Here is a 20,264-nt window from a genome sequence, read left to right on the forward strand (position 1 = left end):
ATTGAGCGTTACTTCGTGTGAATCAATGTGGTTCACGTGTACTAGTGTGTGTGGCATTCGTTCAATCATTTCTATTTGCGGAACGGACACAGGTGGTCGATGTTTACATGAAATTTTACAGCGAAGTGCGCAAAATAGTGGATGACTCAATATTTTTAATGGTTCCTCCGCTTCCTTCTCCACACCCTATGCTCCCCCCGCCTTTCAGCTCTGCAATCTTTGTTTTGGGCGCCATGTAAAAAAGCGACATTTGTGATTTGCGATAAACGAATTCTCACGCTGAACCCCGAAAATAGAAAGTAAAAAAATATATATCTCCAAAATCTCTGATATTCGGATTCCGAACATTCGATATCATGCCCTTGGAAGCCCAAAGTTCCGAGATTTTCCCGCAGGCGCGCACTGCGCGCAAAGCTTAACCAATGAAAATCGTTGCCGCGCAAAGACGAGCTATTGGATTACGATTGGTTTATACTGCTTGTCCGACTGTACGTACGTGTACGACGTGTGACGACTTAGGCTTAGCGGACTATTGTGCATGCCATACCAAACACACATCCCTCTACGGCCGGACAGCAGGATCTTTCACGGTACGTAAAAGTCAGAGCTAATAAAGACATTTGAGTTGGAATACTGCAGTTGCAAATCTGGAACTTTGCAATTTTCATGGTCAGTGAACTACATGCAGCATTAATAACAATGTAATATATTTATTACTTTTTCAAGTCAATTTAGTACATTAATGCTGCTTCTATGTATGTGTTGAAATCATGACTAAAGTATGCACCAGATTGCACCCTTTCAAATGTAAAATTGCAAAAGCTCCCTACCATGGGAGGGGGGCTTCCACCCTCCCATACCCTCCCCCCTCGGTCTCTTCGCTCTCTTGGGCTTGGTCGCTCCGCTCCCTCGCAATGTCTCACGCAAAACTCTTACTCAAGGTTGGCAGCCCTGCAATTTATTGGTCTATACCCTGGGGGACATAGACCCTATGAGCCTCAGGCTGTCAGTGGCAGTGCCATCTTTGGTCTATGGTTCAAGGTTTGACCAATTTGACCATACAAATAATACAGTCGAAATAATATAGGTACGGTTTGACCACCGACAAAATAGTTCAGGTACGTATATGCATTTAAGCCGATAAAAGAATGATATCATATGATATCTACAGATATGAAAACAAGTCAATATAAATTATTGTCTTCAAAGTTGCCTTTATTTACTTTAGAAGCTGTGTGCCTACACTACAGTGAAATTTTGTATCGGACCTATGATCGGACATATACCTACGCTGTAAAATGCTTACAAGCGTGAATAAAAATAAAAATTATCATTATCATTGCTCGATGTTGCATCGAATTCACACATAAAATACAATTATTAAAATGACAACTGTATAATTATATCAAAATTCAAATAGCATATATAATAGATATACGCAGAGTAAACGATCATTGTGTTTTGCACATACTGACATAGCCTAGTTGCAGTCTAAAATACAACATTATGTACCATAATAATAGCATTGGTTTTCATCTAGACACAGATGGTTGAATTTACAAAAGATTGTGGAGGATAAGGTAGGGAATAAGATTATGGAGGTGGTGGTGGAAAAGGTGGGAAAGGCAGCGATCTAATTGTATGAGGAGGTACGAGAGGAAGACAAAGAAGTCGATCTATGTGTTAGGGAAGAAAGCAAATGAAAAGAAGGCTGAAAGTAGAGCCCTTCCTTGGTAGAATAATGGAAGCAACAAAACTGTACGCGGGTAGCAAAGAAAAGGGAATGCAGAGGGTTAGAATAGGATTAGGAGAGAGAGCGCGAAACAATGAATTGAGAGTATATATGCACCAGCTATAAGAAAGGTTGGCTATCTAAATACGCCTACCATGCAGCTTGAAGGTAATCTCATAATCTTGTGCATGCTGGCATTATGTATAGGCTGCAACCACAGAACCAAAGCACCATGGTCCATGGAACTTTTTCATAGCACTGACCTTTCACATGTTACAATGGCTTTTGCAGTACACAATTAATGTAATCAGGCTGGCAACACATAATAACACACCATACAACAGTAGGGACAGAACATATCAAAGTACCGGTATATTAAAAAATCATCTGCATATGGCACCGAAGAATGCAATGAAATTACGACTATAAAGATCAAATTTAAAGTACAGTACAATAAAACAATTTTTTTAAATGTAGAAATACATTTCCTGCATCTTTCTATAATTGGAAATATATGCTTCTTACTAGGCCTGTCAGACCATGGATAGAAATAAAAATAAATAAACCACACATTTATTAATGAGCATTGACCTTTACATGAATTTAGTGCTGATATTACACTGCAGTGTATTTCAGCACACATGTACACACACAAAGTTATTTTCCGCTATGGCCCTACGTCCCAGAGACGAACGCTACAAATCCTTGTTCAGTATATTAAATAATAAAATCGGACCACTCTCTGTACTACTGCGGTTCCAGCCACTATAATTAACCTCCCTTTGATCAATGACCGAAACCTTGGAGTAATCATTCTGACATCAATCTTCGTCAGAATGATTTCTCCAAGCTTAAACTCAATCTAGCTGATTTGTAACCATATATATATCCCAAATAAATGTTAGTGAGGCCATTTAGAGTCCTCATACTGTTGTGTGGATGTAACTTGTAAAGTACTGACCCTATGTCTCAAGTTATTGGAGAAATTGGCTATCACCACTTTGTTTGACTGATGGCATTGACAAGTGGGGGATCATGCGAGCTCAAGGGCACAAAGCGGCCGAGGGGGGAAGGTGTTAAGCTAAAATACCCTTGCCCTGAAAATTCTAGGGTGGCGACTGCCCCCTGTGCCCCTTCCCCTGGATCCGCTACTGGTGACTCACATTTTCCTGCTCTTAGTGGTGAATTTTTGCACACCCTTCAGCATAGCATATATTGCAAAGCTGTTGTGATTTTTCCTGTTATTGCTATTATGAACTGATGCCAGTGCCATTCCACAAGCTCCATGAGCGATCAGTGGTTAACGTGAGATGTGTCAGGGGTGAGGTGAGACCTACGATCATGCTAGGAAAATAACCAGTGATGGATACAGGGTTAACTAAAGAACTTTTCATGCACAGAATGCACGAAAGTGGACTATATTTGTCACAAAATTCTTTAAAAAATCTCAAGTTTACGAGCTACCTCTGCAGACCAATAACACATACACAAGGTGTTCACCCCAGGTACATGCATTTTCGTTTTTGAGCTAATAAGAGATCACAGAAGAAACAGATGCCTGCACAATACTGGTGATCATGGAATATAGTTCACTAGGTTCTTACTGTGGATATATATATATATATGTCATAATTAGAATCAAATATATGCTATTTCCTACTGCATGTGATATCAGAATAATACAAAGATAAGCACTAGTGCATATTTGGACAACATGCTGCATTGTTAATATGCAGTACAACTTTTATATTTTAAAAACCATCTATCCTAAAACCACATTGATATTTCACCTGTCATGTAATAGCCTAGTATATAAGTATATCACACACAAACTATCTATCTTTTTTACACTGATAAGCAGGTAGTTGAATTTCTATTAGCAAAACGATATGAAAATTTAATGTACTACATCATGACAGGGGGTAATTGCCCTCCAAGGAACAATCACTTATCTGATATCAAATCAACACCTACAAGAGAGTACCAGGTTGATTGTAGACGATTGTGATCTGACCTGATTAGGAAAAGTAGATATACATCAATCCAATTGCAGTCAGAAACACGGAGATTTGTGCCCTGACAGACTCTCCACCATTACAGTGCTGGCTGTTGCAGTAGCACACGGTAGTCTTGGTACCATCAGCTGCTTCAGTATCCGAGCATTTATCTTCCTTGGAGGCAATAATCGCACATGTTCGTGTGTACCTTGTCATTCCTAAACACATGAATGAGAAGGAATCATTAGCAACTGCCCTGCTATCTGCATGTTATCTATCTCTCTCTCTCTCTCTCTCTCTCTCTCTCTCTCTCTCTCTCTCTCTCTCTTTTGGCGTGAGCGGCACGAGGCTGCTGCACGGGTGTGTTAGGTCGGGGGTTACGGTGAGCCACGATGTCGTGTCGCCGCGGGCGTGCGACTGTGATGGCGTCTATGATCGGCAAGCCGACGGTTGTGTCGCGTGACTCTACGACGCTTCCTCGGTCGATATGCGTGGACGAGGGAGAGACACAAATATCTGTGTGAATGCATAGTGTAATTACATGTGATAGTGATTTGTGATCGTATTTTTGTACCATTGCAAATCGTAATATTTTGACGGTATTTTCTTGTACATGTGTTTAATGCTACATCAAACTACTCTTTAGGCTGTTGGCTTTTTGCATGTTCAGAGGGTATTTGTTGCATTGATTGTATAATACCAGAAGTAGATAATAGGGAATCTACTTCTGATAATACGTAATAGAAATTATGTGGTGAAGTCTATATCATTTCTGTTTATGGTTTTACTAGGCAAGATTTCTCGTATCAGTTGTAGTATACAGTACTATTAATTAAGTTACCTAATAACAATAAACGTAATTTCACGAAACTCAAGAATATTGAACTTTGAAGCCATAGAATCTTTTACATTATCATGAAGCAAAGCTGCAAGTTACAGCCAGAGGGTACAAGATGTAACAACAGGTGGCGCCACAGCACACGTAAACATGGCTGTCCAACAAAGTTGTAACTTTTCAAGAAAGAAGTAATTATCCATGATAGGTGTAGGACGTATAATATTAGAAGATATCAGAGCTTGCGTAATTTCTAGACTCAGTCATTTCAAAACCCAACTTCCAAGGAAACTCGTAGTCGTTCAGTTCTACTCTCACTCACTTTCACTCTGAGTCTCTCATCATGAATCATGTCACTGACAGTGACGCTCATACTCATACTCATAGGGTCTATATCCCCCAGGGTACGGCCGGAAATAGCTCTAGTACTATAGCCGCTTACATTAATACGGCTATAGTACTAGAGCTAGGCCGGAAAGTACCCTGGGTACGGTCCGGTATACCGGAACGTACCCTGGTCACTATTTGGTATGGTTAGGGTTAGGCCCGTTAGGGAGTAGGCATAGGCGACTCCCTAGACTCGTTAGTGGAGTAGACGAGGTACGGTCCGGCATATTAAATAGTACCAGGGTACGTTCCGGCAGTAACCCGGGGGACATATACCCTCTCAGCGACAGTGACACTGCAGTGTCATGCGGCCGCGTTCTTCACGACCACGTGTCATGAGGTTTTTTACCTATACTGGACGTAAACTTATTCAAAGGAAGCCGGTAATAATTTATCCTGCGTCATACTTATACTGTAATACCATTACCTTTGCTGATTACTATTAATCCATTTGATTTGCTATAGATTACCGTAGGCGCAGTTTACTAAGGCTGAGAGGGTCCTAGCCCAACCCCCAGGCTGTGCGACGGATTGTCTATTACCGGTGATACTAACCCGTTTCTTGGAGGCTAAGAGGCGTCGCCTGTTCCCAGTCAAATGATTATAATCGAGATATCAGGACCGGTGATAGCATAGGATGATGTTTATACTGGACATGCTCTCTATCCTTGAGTCCCCTATGTCCCCATGACGGTCCGGTATAATAATAACCAGAACGTACCTGCTGGTACTATAATTAGTCCGCAAATGGCAGACGTTATAACTCCGCTTACCGTAATCTGAGGGTGCTGGTTTTATCGCTCTACTGGGCTGCGTCGGCNCTTACCCTTTCTTGTCTTTGCAAATAGTTTGTTACTATTCTACGTCGATGAAAGCTTTCCAGCTACCAACGTACGCGCCATCTGTAGGCACTTTTCATAACGTATCCTCAACGAAATTTCTTCGGAAAGCTCCTGAATTACCATCCCGTGTTTGAAAAGGGCTATCTCGTTGTGTTCGTACTTGTACCATTTCCCAGGAGGACAAGTAGATCTGTCAGGTAGTTGTTGCTGGACAAGCAGCTTTTTAGAGCTTTTTCATAATTTTCTATATCATCGCTGCCGCTGCTTGGAGAACCGGTTGAACATAGCTATAATCATGGGCTTGCCGCGAGTGGCCACCCGAATTACACTTATGTATAAACTATTATAGGGATTACGTCACGAAATGTTTCATATGCGTACAATTTATCGTAAAAAAAACTTCCCATTTTTTTTACATTAAAGTAAGAAACTAACGAGCTAACAATGCGTAAAAATCTTACCTGATAAGATGTTTCTCATACTAGTTAAATCCAAAAACCTGGACGATTTGAAATGAATGTGTATAACATTTAATTGCTTGTTAGGGGGCGTATGTATGAGGTCCATCGAGTGTATATGATAATCACACCACATATAGTAAAATAGGAAGTGCTAATGCAGCAATTCATAACATAAATGTAACAGAATTACTTATATTTGTCAAAAATTCCTGGCAATATTTTTTTATTCTTTATACTATTTACGCGTGACGTAATCACTTTATGTGAAGTTATATTTAAAACGTTTACCGCCTTGCTCAGCCTCACGAAACTGTCTTGCTAGGGTTTAGAAGACCCATCAGACAATCAGTCTGATAGAAATCAGACGATCTTGTATAGAAAATCAAGCCTACAGCCTCGTGCCGGCAGCGCTACCGCCTCGTGAGAGCGAAGAAGGAGAGAAGAGCAGGGGCGAGAGGGAGAGAGTCGAGAGGCAGAGCGGAGTTCGGAGCAGCAGAAGCGAAGAGGAGAGAGAGAGGAGATGAGGATAGTGAGGAGAGAGAAGAGAGAGTAGGAGCAGGAGAGAGAGAGAGAGAGGAGGAGAGGAGAGAGAGAGAGCAGAGAGAGAGAGGGAGGGAAGAGAGGAGGGGGGAAGAGAGAGATGATAGAGAGAGCAGAGAGAGCAGAGAGAGTAGAGAAAGATGAGAGAGAGAGAGAGCGAGGAAGAGGAAGAGAGAGAAAGAGAAGACAGAAGACAAAGAAGAGAGAGAACAACGAGGGAGATGAGTTCTGTGACGCGAGCGAGAGAGAGAGCGTCACAGGGAAGACGAGCAGCAGAGAGAGATGAGAGATGAGACGAGAGAGAGAGAGCAGGACGAGAGAGAGAGAGAGAGTGTGATCGAGCGGATGAGAGCAAAGCGAGAGAGGCAGAGGAGGAGCGCGGGAAGAGGATAGCAGACGACAGAGCAAGCGAAGGAGAAGAATGAGAGACACGACGGAGAGCGACGGGTCGATGGCGAGAGGTGCTCCTTAGTTCGTTGCCCCTGAGTTTGCATCAGAGACCTGCCGTCGAGTGAGCACTTGCGCTCTGCGGGCACTGTTTATGGCTTTATTGAAATGACCATGAAATGTACTTTCTTGCTTGAAGTGCGAGAGGTAACGTCACTGGTAGGTGTCGGAATACCTTTTGACCTCAAGAGGAGGAGTTTAAACATGAATTTGTTGGACTGTTAACAAAGGAACTGACTGTTTTGCTATTGTTGGCCGATTGTGAGCTAAGTTTGCACGTTCAGATTGCAAGGCAATGTTGTTGAACAAGGTCTACGCTCCTTAAATCATATTATTTTTAAAAGCAGTTCTGTTTTAGCACCCTGAGTAGCACTCTGAGCTAGGGCCACCCTGATGTGAGCTACACCTGTTAATTGATCCTGAGATGCTCGGTGTGTACGTGCCATAAAACATGGGGGCAGGCAATTACGCATCTGCATGGGGGTGACACTCGCCACTGATTCTATCTAATTAGTTGCCTGCACTTGCCATGCAGATGTGTTAACTCTACAGCTGAACGAAATTCTCGCCTGTCTGAATTAACTGGATTTCAGCAACTCAATGGAGTGAGGTTATCATTCACGAAAGAGGTGAGTGCCATCTTATGATTATGAATGACACTTGCACGCGCATCTCGCCGGCAACTGTTGTCTATTAGAGGCCCCTCACCCGCCCCCTCCTCCACTTCTCCCCCCACCACACACTACGGCTCGCCGCTCGACGCATACTCCATGATAACATGTTAATGATAGTTGAAGTCATTAAAGTTACCAGCTGGTATCTTTATCTACTGACATCCCGAGTATAGCCAATAGCCTGAGCTATCATAGATTTTAGGTCTGTATTAGTAGTTTAAAATAGTATCCTATGATATATGCTCTGAGCGCAAATGCGGTGATGGGAGGCGTGCTTTCATTCGTTTGCCAGTGAGTTTAGCATCAGAACACATGCCATCAGGTGAGCGCTGTCGTTCTGCGGCACTTGTTAATTTTTACGGTTTACGAACCTTGGGGTTAAGTGATGTATTTCATAATAAAACAAATAAATTTGAGTCATTTATCTTTTAGGAAGATGGGTGTTCTCACATTCTTGAGACATGAGCCCCTATAGCAAAACGTAGGCTAACTATGTCCCAAAATAATTGGTCAGATGTCTCATATTGGTACTGTTTTTATAAATAAATACGTATATATACTTCATATTTATTTTTAATACTCATACCTTCTGCATCCACAACCTTGGTCTTACTACATGAACCAGTACATCCAAAGATAAATTTGGTGTCCTTCTCAGGGTCAAGCCCAAATGAATCGACACACTTGTCAGAATCAAGTATAGCTATATCCTTGATTCCTTCTGCAAATAAAAAATTTGATATTGTGTTATTTATACGAACCACATATGCAGTCCACTGGGTGGACGTCACTGAATGACATTTCTACTCCAGAGAGAAAACGTTGAAAGCAATGCAGTACATTACTTTTAATATCATGATATATCATGACGAATGTATGTGTACGTATTTTAGACATACTGTGCACACATACCCCTATTTTGCTGAATATGTTTCCATCCTTTTTCTTTCCCCCACTGGCAACTGTAGCACTTTAGAGCATCGCCTGAAATATTGAAATTCCAATGTCACTAACTTACACAGACACAGACTCACACACTACAATCTACAGTTTGGGCTAGAAGACGGCTGCAATGATTGAATAAATCACAAGAATGGTGTAATAACTATGATGAAATAAAGGTATACGTATTATGCACGCACATACGTACATATTATGTGTTACATATCGTCGTATACTCTTGGTACGACACATAAAAGTATGATTGTCTTTGTACTTACCGACGGCGAGCCCAGCAAGCATGAGCGCAAGCACGAAACCACAATGCATTGTTTTATCGGGTTTGATAAGGAATTATGTAATAAAATGCCGAGGATTCTGTACACCGATTATTCAGCGTTGGGATGGTGTTCCTATTTTGGATAGTATGAACGTTTCAGCGGAGCGATCAAGCGTCTTTTCTACACAACACTAAACATCCGAGGGAACCGGTTGTAGCCAACACCCACATGCGCTGCCAGCCTATACCGTGACTACTCTGCCTTCTCGCCTATTAGCGACACTCGTGGGATATGCTAGCTGCTGTACGCGACGGCATATATGTTCAAGGCTATCGATCGAGTACCATGCCCGAGCTCTACCATATAGACCTAATAGCCTGTCGGGAGCCTGCCTGTCTGCCCTGGGCCGACGGCCTGCGTCGGAGCTGTAGAGAAGAAACGAAGATACCCAGCTAGAGCTTATGCTCGCGCATTCCTTCCGCGTCTCTCTACTTTCCGTCATACAGTAATGTATCAGTATAATTATGTTTTGCGTTTATAAGATGTTATCTGGCCACGCCCCAGCCCTTCCTCGTAAGTATACGTGTCGGTGTGGGAGATAGCGAGCGCAGGAGAGCTGGGAAGAAGAACAGGGAAGCGACAGACGACCGAGTAGAGATAATGGCGGCGGAGACTGAAAGAGATGGTGCGGGAGAGAGATAGAGGGACGCGAAGAGGGGTGCGTTTGGCGTGTGTTGTGTACCGGCCCGCTGAAATCTTGAGAGTGGCACATTTTTGTTTATATTAGTAAACAGTGCGAATTTATGTTGGTTGTTATTGGCTTGAAAGGTAAAGGGTTGCGGGTCATTTGCGCGCGTGCGTATATTTGTTTTTCGTTGCTCGTCGTTGTGTTTTTTGTGTTGTTGTGCGTGCGTGCGTGCGTGTGGTGTGTCTCGTACGCGTGCGTGCTGCGTATGCGTGTGTGCGTATACGTGCGTGCGTGCGTGCGTGCGTATACGTTTGGGTGCGTAGCGTATGGCGTGGCGTGCGTACGTATTGTGCGTGTGTGCTCTGCTGCGTGCTCGTGCGTACCTTGCTGCGTGTAATCACGAGCGTGACACGTGCGACAGAGAAGTTAATTTTGGGACGCGCTCGGATCATAAGCGGATTGATCTTCGGAAAGCACTTAATATTATTATCCTCCGCACGAAGTGTAGCGGAGGGTATTGTTTTGGTCTTTGTATGTGTGTGTGTGTGCGTGCGTGCGTGCGTGCGTGTGTGTGGTGGTGTGTTGTCTGTCCGCTCGATATCTTTGCAAACCGGAGTAGAAACTTAATCTTGGTCCACAGGTGCATCTTATGGAGCCGTAGAACACCCATATTGATTTGAGTGACCTTGACCAAGGTCAAGGTCACAGAGTCATTAATATATTTCGACACATGGATCATTTTGAGTAATATTTTAACCAAGGTCAACGTCATCCATTAGAATTAGCAACCTCGGCCTACAAAATATCAACAGCGGTGTAAGTGATCGCGTGTGCGGCGGATTCGCACTTCCCAGTGTCGCCTTCTAGTTGGTATCGAAGGCAACTGTATTGTTACCTTTGAAGACATTGTGTGTAATTGTGCGTGCGTCGTGCGTGCATGTATGTGTGTTCATGTGCTTGTGTACGTATATAGTACATAAACTATACGTCATATATATATTATATATAATTTATATCATATAATATATAATAATATAATGGTAATTTCATCATCAGAAATATATATGAAAATAGATGATTACAGTGGAAGCAACCTCGCTTGCTGATTCTTATGTGTGTAGTAAAATTCAAGCTTCTCGCACATTGACAAAACCCCAACAGTAATAATCTACGTATGCTCGAAGCAAAATTTCTACGCTCTGTTCGTCCGTACTGCACACGGAATGCGTAGTTTAATTTATAGTCACATACGTATGTATGCAAGGATGTGTCATATCTGCAATTAGGTAGCTTACGGTGGCATGCGCAGCGTAGGGTATTTACTAACTTCTACATACGCAACATAAGTAGATTAAATTTACACACGCAGCAACATGAGCTTACAGGTAGGACCACGAACGCGCGTGGTAGCAAGCTCGGCGGTCGTAACTGGAAACATCTATCGTATTCAACAGACGCCATGACGAATCTCTCAATAATCATTTTCTGCTGACTCCGAAAAAAGAGAGAGATTCTTCGCGAGCACTAGTGGCGGATATGTGTCTGAGGGTGCACTTCTGGAAAGAAGCATGAAAATTTGCTCGAGGGGGTTTTGAGTATGCTGATTTCAAAAATTTGCGGGAAACACGATGTCCACTCAACGTTTCCCGCCAAAAAATCAAAAATTAAAAAATGGCCGCCAGAAAAAATGTTTTTCCCCATAAATCAACTGTAAATGCCCCGATTACCATGCTCTGGTGGTATATACCTATTTTTTTGAGTCAAAGAATGCAATAAAATACATGTCAAATATCATAAGATGTATCTTCCCCCCCAAAAAGTTGAAAAATTCAAAAATGCCGCCACAAAACACAGTTTTGCCTCATAAATCAGCTGTAAGTGCCCCAAGTACCATATCTGGTCTATATACATATGTTTTTGAGGTCAATCACCCCATAGAACGGGTTAGAACAAATGTGATCTATCATAACATCTTCCCGCAAAAAATTAAATCTAAAATGGCTGCCACAAACGCATTTCTTTGTCATAAAATGGCTATACGTGCCACGATTACCAGGATCTAGTTATCTGTACCTGTTTTTATGTCAAGGAACCCGATGGAAAACATGAAATATCCTAACATACATCTTCAAATTAAACAAAAACAATATAAAATGTATTTTTTAAGTCAAAGAACTGGGTAGAACACGTGAAAAATTATGATAAAAACTTATGTATGCCATCTATACTTCAGTTCATAATTTCTGTTACACTTTGGAAGGTACGCCTGCGCGCCCGCCAAAACGTCGTTCCATCAGATTTCATGAAGACGCAGTGCACGCAATAGAAGGCACGTGCGTATGCCGTGTAAAAGCAATTCAATGGTGTATCATGTATTAATTAAATGATCTCTGTCAGTGTCTCATATGATCAGATTTGCTTGCTTATTCTCTGTTACACTGTCCAACAGAAGCACATCTGTGTACACTCGAGATTTGCTTTGACACATTTGCATCTTTTTGTACATGACTTTTTGTATCCACATTTTAACAGTTCCTGCCTAGCTTTGGCTGCCTCTGGAAGAGTGGTTCCCCATGGAGTCCATGGGGAATCATCTGTCACTCTCTCAAAGCCCCATAAATCTGGCGATGGAACTTCAGGGTCTCTTATAAGTGACTGTCCCCAGTTGTGCCCTGCCTGATAAACTTTTCACATGCTGTTCCAGGGCATGCAACGTTAGGGGAATGTTTTCCATCTTACGGTTTTGAGTGATACTGCGTCCTGGCTTCATTCACATGGCTGAGTGCTGATGTTCGCTGATACAAGAGAACAACATATCTCTCTATTTGCTCCACGTCGTCGGGAATACCTGGCTTGGGAGAATGGATAACCGAGCAAAAATCGGTTTGAGATAAGGCATACTGCACCAAACAGCTCAAGCTGTTCTCTTTCCAATTCCATGGAAGGCAGGAACAGTATCCTGATATTGCGTGAAAGAATAGAAGACCCCATGATGCATCGTTGTCTAATTCAGCTGCAATTAGGTGGCACTGGATGTAAAGTAGTTTAGCACCATGACCATGCAGATGACAGATGCTATCAATATTTCCCAGTCATGTAAAACACTTGACACTGCGATAACACACCACACTCAGTATCTTGCATGTATCATCACGCTTGGTAAAACCATGATGGAATAATGGGAAGCATAAAACGAAAGCCTGTGTCTGCTTCTTCGTAGAGTGCAGAACAAATCTGACAGATCAGCTGATGGAATGATACAGCATTCCGGCCATGTGTGAGTTTCTCGAGCTTCTTGGAGGATGGTTGAAACTCTGTATTGCATTGGCTAGAAGTTGAACACGCTGTCTTTGTTGCATCACAGAAAAAGAAAGTTCTTCCCAGTTAACCAGGAATCTTGGTGTTATTGTCCACCCAGGGATGATTACCAGATCCACAGGTCTCTGTCGTGTTTGTTGAGCCTTTAAGGCTGTCCTCCCTGTAGGACATCCAGACAACATCTACAACGAACAACGTCTTGATAGCATGTTGTTCTATATAGGAAAGAACACAATTGTAATAGTTAGGGAATGATTTTGGCAGAAACGTTGGACTTTTGGGTCAGCATACATGTGCACAATGCCAGCCACCGTCAACAATTTTGACATCAACATTTGGACACAATTCGCGTTTGTGGTACAATGACTCAAAGCAATCCACTCAAGTTCAGATTTGCTTGTTTTGGCGCAGATACCATTTTGCGCCAACGATGATGCCAAGCATGAATTTCCTGTGCGAATAAGCACATCCGTATCATTTCTTTTAGCTTGACACGATATATTAGCAGCCGTGAGAAGAGATGAACATAATGTGCAGGTTTGAAATATTGGGCAGTGGACTTCGCAGGTTTCTTTTCCTAAACTAAGATTCAACAGAAGCAGATTGTCCTATGTATGGTGTTATCTGAATGCTAGTGAATGTTCCATGATTATGCCCGCAACAAATTTCTGGTACGTGCTTTGCCTTCTTCTGTCGGACCTTATATAATCTACCACCTACTCTTATTGGAACAATTATCTGTTTGGCTTATCAAGCAAGCTTCTTCACACTTGATATTGTTCACTGTGTGCCGTTCTGTGTTTCTTCCTTTTAATTGAATGTTTGTCAACATACTCCCATTAATAGTCCTAGCGTTTCTGGCCACTGCCACCAATCTACTGTCTCAGTGCCTGTTCATTTTCAGTCTGATTACCTATTACGCCTTCCATCTCCCTTCACCATTGCATTCAGCTGTTCAATTGAACTGATCTATTGGGGCTATGCTGAAATTTGTCATTGGTTTTTCTGTGTCACAACGTTGCCTCTTGAGAAACTCTGGCATGTGTGGAGCTAGGCTGTTAATCTGCGAGCGGCAACTTGATCTCTCACAGTGAACCGTCATACCCAGCGAGCATTAGTGATTAGTGGTCAAGAGCGACATCCACTGAATAAAATTTCAAGTGACTCTACATAAGCAATCATATTTTTGTTCACGCATGTGATCTAAGCAGAATGACGTTTTGGCAGGGCACGCAGGCGTACCTTTCAAGTGGTACAGAAATTATAAGCTGAAGCTATAAACATGCATTATTTTTCATCTGATTTTTCACATATGTTGTAACGAGTTCTTTGACCAAAACCAACATTTTATATGCTATCTGTATTAATTTGAATATTATTGTAGGATATCATGTTTTCGCATCGGGTTCCATGACATAAAAACTGGTTAGATACCTAGATCCTCGGTAATCGTGGACGATCGCTATGGCCATTTTATGGCAAAGAAATGTCGTTTGTCGGCAGCTGCCTTTTCGATTAAATTTTTTGAGCGGGAAGATATATCTTATGATATTTGACAAGATTTTATTCGCAATCTTTACTCCAAAAACATAGGTATAGACGCCAAGATCATGATAATCGGGCACTTACAGACTGATTTATGCGCAAAAAACAATGTTTTCTGAGTGGCATGTTTTTAATTTTTTGATTTTTTGGCGAGAAACCGTTGGCATGACAATCGTGTTTCGCCGCAACTTTTGAATTTCACATATCAAAACCCCCTTAGAGCCAAATTTTCATGCTTCTTTCCAGCAGTGCAACACTTTAGTAAAAAATGTCAACATATCACGCGCCCCACTACACTGCAAGTGTTCGGTTATACCTTATTTTCCCGCTTTTATGTTTTTCAGCTTCTTTTTCCTCCTTATGTTCTACCTTATTTTCCTCTTCTGAAAGAGAGACACGGTTACATCTAAACATGTAGATAACGCGAGGATCTGCAGTATTTTACAGAAATATGAGAACTTGATAAACGGTTTTGATGACTCCACAAAAAGGAACCATGCGGCTGCCGCTTACGTTACAATTAAATCTTGGTTAGCGAATACGAGCTACTTCGATTCACTAATATATTCTGATGCAACGCAAATGAATAATTATCAAACGCTAATATAAATCAGCAATGTTAAGCAGATTGCATCCACATAGACTAAGTTTTATCGCGAATGAAAGGTCAAACCGACAGTCCGACACTGATTACAGGTTGATAGTTCCATGCTGATACGCTTTCTATAATTTATATCACCCTACCTGCTTGGGAATATACGCGACACAAGCCTTGCCACTCTTTGAACACCATTGATCCGTTGCTTCACACGCACGAGACTTGCGCCCTGAGGCAAACTTCTTGTTGGTAACGCGCATAAACCTCATGGCGTGAATCCTATACCCGCCTCATGTTTGTGCGCAGGCGTGAGCGTCATGTGACCAGCTATATATATATATGAGAGAGAGATATATACACACACACACATATATATATATATATATATATATATTTATTTATTTATTTATTTATTTATTTAAATATATATGTGTGGTGTGTGTGTGCGTGTGTGCACACATAATCAAGTAAGGCTCGTAGCAAATACTCCCAGCAGGAACTGATTGCGTGGAGTGTCGACTATCTGGTCACACCATCATGGCTTGTTCGGCGACGTGCATCGTTGTCGTCGGCGCTCTGCTGATCACCAGCGCGTGCTATGCCGTGGAAGAGCAAGATGTGCTCACCGTCGGCGTGCTGCTGCCGTGGAGCGCCACCCGCCCGCTTGGCCCCTCGATCGCCTCCGCCGCGACGATCGCCATCGACGACATCAACGCCAACGCTAGTCTGCTGCCCGACAACACGCTGCGCTTCGTGTGGCTCGACACGCAATGCGACGAGAAGATGGGACTGCACGCCATCGTCAACATGTGGTCGCGTCGCCACGCCGACCACATACGCGGCTTCATCGGCCCGGGCTGCGACGTCGTCTGCGAGACGGCGGGGCTGCTGGCGTCGGCGTGGAACATGCCCATCGTGTCGTGGGGCTGCACTTCGAACCACCTCAGCGACAAGGACGCGTACAACACACTCGCCCGTGTCGTCGGCCCCTTCACCAGCGTGGCGCCGATCGGCGTCGCTGTGATGCACCGCTGGCGATGGAAGCGCGTCGGCATATTGGCAGCGGCCGACGTCAGCTGGCAACTAACGGCCGAGACGTTGAAGGTGCAGCTGATAGCCGGCGGTATCGACATCCCCTTCTTTCAGAGATTCGAGCACGGACACAAGCACATGACGAAGTTACAGAAGGCGCGACACTTGAACATAGTCCGACGAGCCAAGGACACAGTCCGCGGTGCGTAACCATTGCGTATGTTGAGACAAGAGCATAAATTATCACATAAATAAACACATAAATAAGAGAATAGGTACACACTTTGGGATTAGTATAGTCATGCGATTTGAACCGTGATATTTCATCTGTAGCTACAAGCACGCACGCACACACATAGACGTGCACTTAATATTGCTGCATTATACTTCCTATTTTGCTATTCCGCTCGATGTGAACAAACAATCGTGACCCATACATAGCCCATAGCAAGCTATTTGCGTGCTAAGCAAGCTATATCGTGATCAATATTTCAAATCGCCCAGGTTTTTTGGATTTTTAACTAGTTGAGAAACAATCTTATCAGATAAGAATTTGAGGATACATTTAGTCCCGTTAGTACTTACTTTTCATGTCAAAAATTTGCAACAATTTTTTTTACAAATACACACCATAAAAAATTCAATTTAAGCACGCGCGCAAACCTGCACACACCCCCCCCCCCGGACACACAAACATGCCCAAATAGGAAAGAGAAAAGTGAGGGGCTTTACAGTGTATTGTGTAGGGAATAATTTCATTCGTTTGTTCTAAAAGAAACCGGAGGCGGTAATGGTGACTTCTGCGTTTAGCGCATATATGTCCATTATCGAGTCGGGTGTCCATATTATATCCTATATCAAAGAACTGGCTAACTTCGTTATATTGAGTACACTGTTAGGCAGCGTTATACGTTGGGAATAACGGTTCAGCTGTTTATGTACCACCAAATGCAAAGGCTCCAAATGCGCTAAATAAATTGGCTTGAATATTGCTGGGGGCACAAGCACTTTCAGTAATAAAATAATGGTAAACAAATACAGCTTGTATTTACGAACAAAGTCTTAATATTTACGTATTGTCTATCGGCTAGTAATTCCACGCAAATGCCGTTGAAATGGTCCTGTAAAACAGGCAGTGGCGTGCGTGAGGTGGGACGGCGTGTTACAGAGGTATATAGGCTTATTATATATATATATATATATATATATATATATATATAGGTGGTATGCTATGCTACGTGGGTAGGTACAATAGCATACACCAATTATTTGGGTTGAATGCTTCAACTGATTGTATAATTATTGAAGTTAAACGTTACATATAACTAATAATACTTACCTCCTACCCATTATTACCTATTATTACCTATTATTAGCTATTATTATTATTATTATATTATTGGGTAATTGCACTAATGCATTTGCTTTTATCCTATGCATTTCCTTTTATCTCTCTTTCTCTCTCTCTCTCTCTCTCTCTCTCTCTCTCTCTCTCTCTCTCTCTCTCTCTCTCTAGTGTGTGTGTGTCTGTCCGCTCGATATCTTTGCAACCGGAGGTAGAAACTTTAATCTTGGTCCACAGGTGCATCTTATGGAGCGGTAGAACCCTATTGATTTTGAGTGACCTTGACCCAAGGTCAAGGTCACAGAGTCATTAAGTATATTTCGAACATGATCATTTTGAGTAATATTTTACCAAGGTCAACGTCATCCATTAGAAGTAGCAACCTCGGCCTACAAAATATCACAGGTGTAGTGATCGCGTGTGCGGCGGATTCGCACTTCCCAGGTGCTTTCTAGACCAGTGCAAAGGTAGGAGCTGGGCATTGCTACGATGGCGCTTAAAGCTTCTTCAGCGATTTGCTGGTACTCAGGGATGCGTAGCAGTGATATCCAGAAGTCACTGTATGTCTCAAAAGTTCTGAAGTTAACCTTCTGGACGAGGTCGGTCTGCAGTTTGCAACATCTTTCGTCTTCGTCAGCCACAAAAGGATTGATTATCCACTGCTTTTTGGCAATTCTCTGCTTCTCTTCTTCGGGAAAGTATTTGTTGAAATTCGATTGAAGCAGTGTGAGGTGGTCGACCACCAATCTAGTTACTACTTGCTGCAACGACTCCTCTTCGTTCTCCATCACCCACCAGTTGGATCCTCGCATGAAAGTCTGTAGCTCAGTCCGAAAAATCAGCATTCTCAGCCTTCCGTTTCCACTGTTCGATCTTCTTTTCGAAGCCGTGTACCTTGGAAATCGTAATGAACACGTCGCCTCAATTTCCTTGGAGTCCAAGGTTCAACTTGTTCAGGTGGCCGAAGACATCAGCCAAATAGGCCAGCCTGGAAACCCAAAAGTCATCTTGAAACAGCACAGCCTTCTCGTCTGCTTGCTCCGTGAAAAATACTGTCAATTCTTCTCTCAAAGCCAGAACTCGGTTCAGCACTTTCCCCCTTGATAACCAGCGAACGCCACTGTGGTAGAGCAGTTTCGAGAATTCGGCATCCATGTCCTTGCAAAGTTTACTGAACATCCGATGCTTCTTCGTGTTGGCTTTCACTGCATTCACGATCTTCACAACGTCCTCCAGTACCAGTTCATTCTTCTCGGTCTTGTCCGATCCTATCGGCTTTGCAGCCAAGGCTTCTCTGTGAATCATACAGTGTGTGGCGACGCAAGTTGGCGACACAGCTTGGTTTTTTTGACAAGCCCGTTCACTCGTCCAGTCATTGCCGCTGCTCCGTCTGTGGTCATAGCCTTGCATTTATCCAATTGCACATCCCCTTCATCCAAGAACTCAGTCAGCTTGTCAAAAATTGCTTGCGCAGTGGTTTCGACTCTACCGGTACACAGCACGGTGGTCGACGAGAGTTCCCTTCTCCAAGTCGGGGATATGGCAATAAACGATCAACTGCACTTCGCCCGCTACATCTGTCGTTTCATCAAGTTGAAGACCGTAACAGACAGCTTGGTGTAGTTTCTTGAAAAGCTGATCTTTCAAGTTATCAGCAACCATCTTGTCGCTGAGTGCGTGGCGTCAGTGTGCTTTTAAAATGCTTCATTAGGAAATTTTAGAAGAAGTCACAAAATCGCGTGACAGTTAACAAAATGTATAATGTTACTGTCCTTCCACATAGTCATGACCGTAAGCCATAAGTATGTTTAATCTAACACGCGACACATTCACAGATCATATCGGGAGCCTATGTCCCCTATTAGAGCAATATTTGTCGATATATTAAGTCGTCATTGTTCTTGTATATAGCGTGAACATTTATATTTACGATGAATAGAGGCGTATTACTTTCCGATGTTTATTATTCATAAAACCGCAGCTTATGTACTCCTGCAACCTGGCCCTTCGTTACATGAAGCGCTGACTGCTAATTAAGAATACCATTCATGGAATAAAATTATAGAACACAGGTGTAGAAGTAGAAATGGATGTTGACACTTTTATGATATTTTCATTAGACTTGTGAAAGAACAGCACGCTCAATGCAGCTGAGCATGTTCATTGTATTGCCGGTAAATTACGTCGACTGCTCGCGTGGCGCAGCTATGGATTCCGTGCGCGGCCACATAGTGCAGTTTCGGCGGGGCAGGATACCATAGCTGTCAGCGCTGAATACTTCGTCGTAGAGAGCGTTCCGCGGTCGCGTGTCGGCCTTCTGAATCTGTTTGGCAGGGCACTTCGGACATCAACATCCTCCTTTCGGCAACGCTTGCTCTAAAGTATCCCGTCTCAATTAGTGGTTGGCATATTCGAAGGCAAACTTGGTATTGTTTACTTTGAAGACATATTGTGGCGTTAGTTCTGTGGCGTGCAGTCGTGCGCTGCATGTATGTGTGTTCATTGTGCTTGTGACGCTATAAGGTACATAACTATAACGTCAATATATTATATATATATATATAATATATATATATTATATTACAGGCAGTGTATTCCAAATT

The 20,264-nt window shown here is 42.7% G+C and overlaps 2 protein-coding genes and 2 long non-coding RNA genes across 4 annotated transcripts in view; 2 read left to right on the forward strand and 2 right to left on the reverse strand.

The window, feature by feature from the left end:
• Positions 1-1,047, forward strand: part of LOC106806637 (tonsoku-like protein) — a 21,316-nt gene extending 20,269 nt beyond the window's left edge. Inside the window, exon 17 of the mRNA XM_014808640.1 lies at positions 987-1,047. Coding sequence (XP_014664126.1) covers positions 987-1,047 — 61 coding nt within the window. The remainder of the gene's footprint in view (positions 1-986) is intronic.
• Positions 1,048-1,194: 147 nt separating this feature from the next.
• On the reverse strand, positions 1,195-8,631 carry LOC106806652. The gene is made up of 2 exons (XR_001393570.1): positions 8,502-8,631; positions 1,195-3,947 (listed from the first exon to the last, which is right to left on the reverse strand). It is a non-coding gene; the product is annotated as an uncharacterized LOC106806652 (long non-coding RNA).
• Positions 8,632-8,862: 231 nt separating this feature from the next.
• LOC106806653 lies at positions 8,863-9,513 on the reverse strand. The gene is made up of 2 exons (XR_001393571.1): positions 9,136-9,513; positions 8,863-8,899 (listed from the first exon to the last, which is right to left on the reverse strand). It is a non-coding gene; the product is annotated as an uncharacterized LOC106806653 (long non-coding RNA).
• Positions 9,514-15,821: 6,308 nt separating this feature from the next.
• Positions 15,822-16,526, forward strand: LOC106806638 (gamma-aminobutyric acid type B receptor subunit 1-like). Its single transcript, XM_014808641.1, has one exon. The coding sequence runs from the start codon at positions 15,822-15,824 to the stop codon at positions 16,524-16,526; it is 705 nt and encodes a 234-aa protein (XP_014664127.1).
• The last annotated feature ends 3,738 nt before the right edge of the window (positions 16,527-20,264 follow it).

Source organism: Priapulus caudatus, unplaced genomic scaffold (assembly GCF_000485595.1).
Source record: "Priapulus caudatus unplaced genomic scaffold, Priapulus_caudatus-5.0.1 Scaffold171, whole genome shotgun sequence".
In the NCBI taxonomy this organism is placed as follows: Eukaryota; Metazoa; Priapulida; class Priapulimorpha; order Priapulimorphida; family Priapulidae; genus Priapulus; species Priapulus caudatus.

Excerpts from the sequence above, each read along its gene's own strand:
- LOC106806638 (XM_014808641.1), top strand. The coding sequence starts at position 15,822 with ATGGCTTGTTCGGCGACGTGCATCGTTGTCGTCGGCGCTCTGCTGATC.